The sequence below is a fragment of the Orycteropus afer genome, unplaced genomic scaffold (genome assembly GCF_000298275.1).
Source record: "Orycteropus afer afer isolate SDZICR_OR568_19922 unplaced genomic scaffold, OryAfe1.0 scaffold00674, whole genome shotgun sequence".
Classification (NCBI taxonomy): domain Eukaryota; kingdom Metazoa; phylum Chordata; class Mammalia; order Tubulidentata; family Orycteropodidae; genus Orycteropus; species Orycteropus afer.
The window spans coordinates 140,577-142,643 of NW_006922261.1; the positions used below are offsets into that span (position 1 = coordinate 140,577).

At 41.6% G+C, this 2,067-nt stretch overlaps 1 protein-coding gene across 1 annotated transcript; it reads left to right on the forward strand.

Annotated features, from left to right (window-relative positions):
* Positions 1-220: 220 nt before the first annotated feature.
* TCEAL1 (transcription elongation factor A like 1) lies at positions 221-739 on the forward strand. Its single transcript, XM_007956855.1, has one exon. It carries the CDS (start codon positions 221-223, stop codon positions 737-739), a length of 519 nt encoding a protein of 172 aa, XP_007955046.1.
* The last annotated feature ends 1,328 nt before the right edge of the window (positions 740-2,067 follow it).

Below are 2,067 nucleotides of genomic sequence, written 5' to 3' on the forward strand. Positions count from 1 at the left end.
CGGGAAGGAAGGGGCGAACAGCATAGAAGGGAAGAGACGCGGCGGGGTGCGGAGAGCCCGAGAATCTCCAGGTAAGCATAGTTTGAGGACCTGGGCCCCGAATCAGGAAAAGGCAGGTTATTGGCATGGCTGGGGTATTGGCCTATCCACCAAATGCTATCTCTATTGGCTTTTTCTTGTCTCCTAAGAATAACTGTGCTTAAAGAAGAAAATTCTCAGCATGGAAAAACCATCCAAAGAAAATGTAGAAGAGCCAGAGAGCGCGCCAAAGACCACTGAGGAACGTCCTTCCGTGGAGCCCTCTCCCGAGGAGGAGGAGGAGGAGGAGGAGCAGTCGTCGTCGGAGCAGTCGTCTGAGGAGCAGTCTTCGTCGGAGGAGCAGTCGTCGTCGGAAGAAGACGTCTTTCCTGAGGAACTCCTTCCTGAGCTTCTTCCTGAGATGCTGCATTCGGAGGAGCGCCCTCCTCGGGAGCGCCTTTCTAGGAAGTACCTTTTTGAGGAGCGGCCTCCAATGGAGCAGCCTCCTTGTGGAGTAGGAAAACATAAGCTAGAAGAAGGAAGTTTTAAGGAAAGGCTGGCCCGTTCTCGCCCGCAATTTAGAGGGGAGATACATGGCAAAAATTTAAGCAATGAGGAGATGATAAAGGTAGCAGAGGAGATGGAAGAGATGAAAAGAGTAAGAAATAAACTGCTGATAATGCACTGGAAGGCAAAACGGAACCGCCCTTATCCTATTTAATGCGTTCCGCCTTGAGTTCTATTTTGCCTGGTTTCTTTGCATTTTCTTATGTACCTTTTGTCATCTTATTAATTGTAACTTTTTATGTGGCTTAATTTTAGGTGTTTCTCTTGTGACTGGCATAAAATTGTTTTTTTTCCCCTGTAATCTGCCAGTCTTCCACATGCAGTCATGAATTTCACCCATTGGCATGAAGTTGTACCTTATGTATTGTGAAGTGCAAAAAAGCAACTTTCAAAAAGTATAGTATCCCATTTTTGTAAAAAAAAATATATATATATATAGTAATATGCAAAGAGAACAGTATATACATAACCTAAAACAGTGGCTATCTGTGATAATAGGTGATATTTAGTTTTTTTTGCTTTATCTGAATTTCTCGGTTGTAAAAATTTTATTTATTTTGTTGTTTCTTGTTTTTTCAAGATTAACACATTTTACTTGTGTTGCAAAAAATTAATATAATGAAAAAAAATGCAGTTTTTAAAAACCTGTCAGTTTATGAAGACAATATAGCACTTAATAAATATTTGTCAAAATTTAAGAAAAGTAAATCCCATGTTTCTTCTGAAATCTCTTAGATAGAAATATAAACCAAGTACTTATTACATTTAAGAGTCAGTTTTTTCCTAGTTAAATAGGAATAAAACTTGCCTTATAGGGCTTCGGTGGAACCAGATGAGAGAAAGACTGTAAACTGTGTGTGCCTCTTTTGCCCATCTGCACATTCAGGACCCTAACCCTATAGATTTCCCTTCAGATATAGGGGATAGTACCCAAAGGAAGTCTGACTTGTGCTCACAAACAATTCCTGTGAGTTTCTAGCTGGGTGTCACATTCTATTTGTTTCTTCTTCTGTTCTTCCTTTGAATAATGCTGTGTCTGCTAGGCATAGCAGCCCTTTCTGCTGGGTCCTGCTCCTTCCAGTGGCCCCTATCACTACCAATACGCTGGAGTCCTCACTGACTGTACTGGAGTCCCTTGTGGTCCAAAGCTGAACTATGTATCCTACAGAAACATGGAGAATGTGCCTCTTCCAGCTTTATTATTACACTTATTCGGGTGGATACTGTTACAATGGTGCTTAGACATCAATGTCTTAAAGAAGCCTTAGCAAAATTGTCCTTCCCATTTTTTTTTTCTTTCGTACAGCCTCCTATTTCTCTGTTGGACTCAAACATGAGTTCACTGTGACCTGAGCTAGGAGACAAATTTGTGTACCAGACACAATGCAGTATACTCAAGAGTTAGAGCCTCCCTCCCAAATGATCTCCATGGTTTTAACTGCCTAACTTGCCTAGGAGCTCTGGTAGCATAGTGCCTAAGGC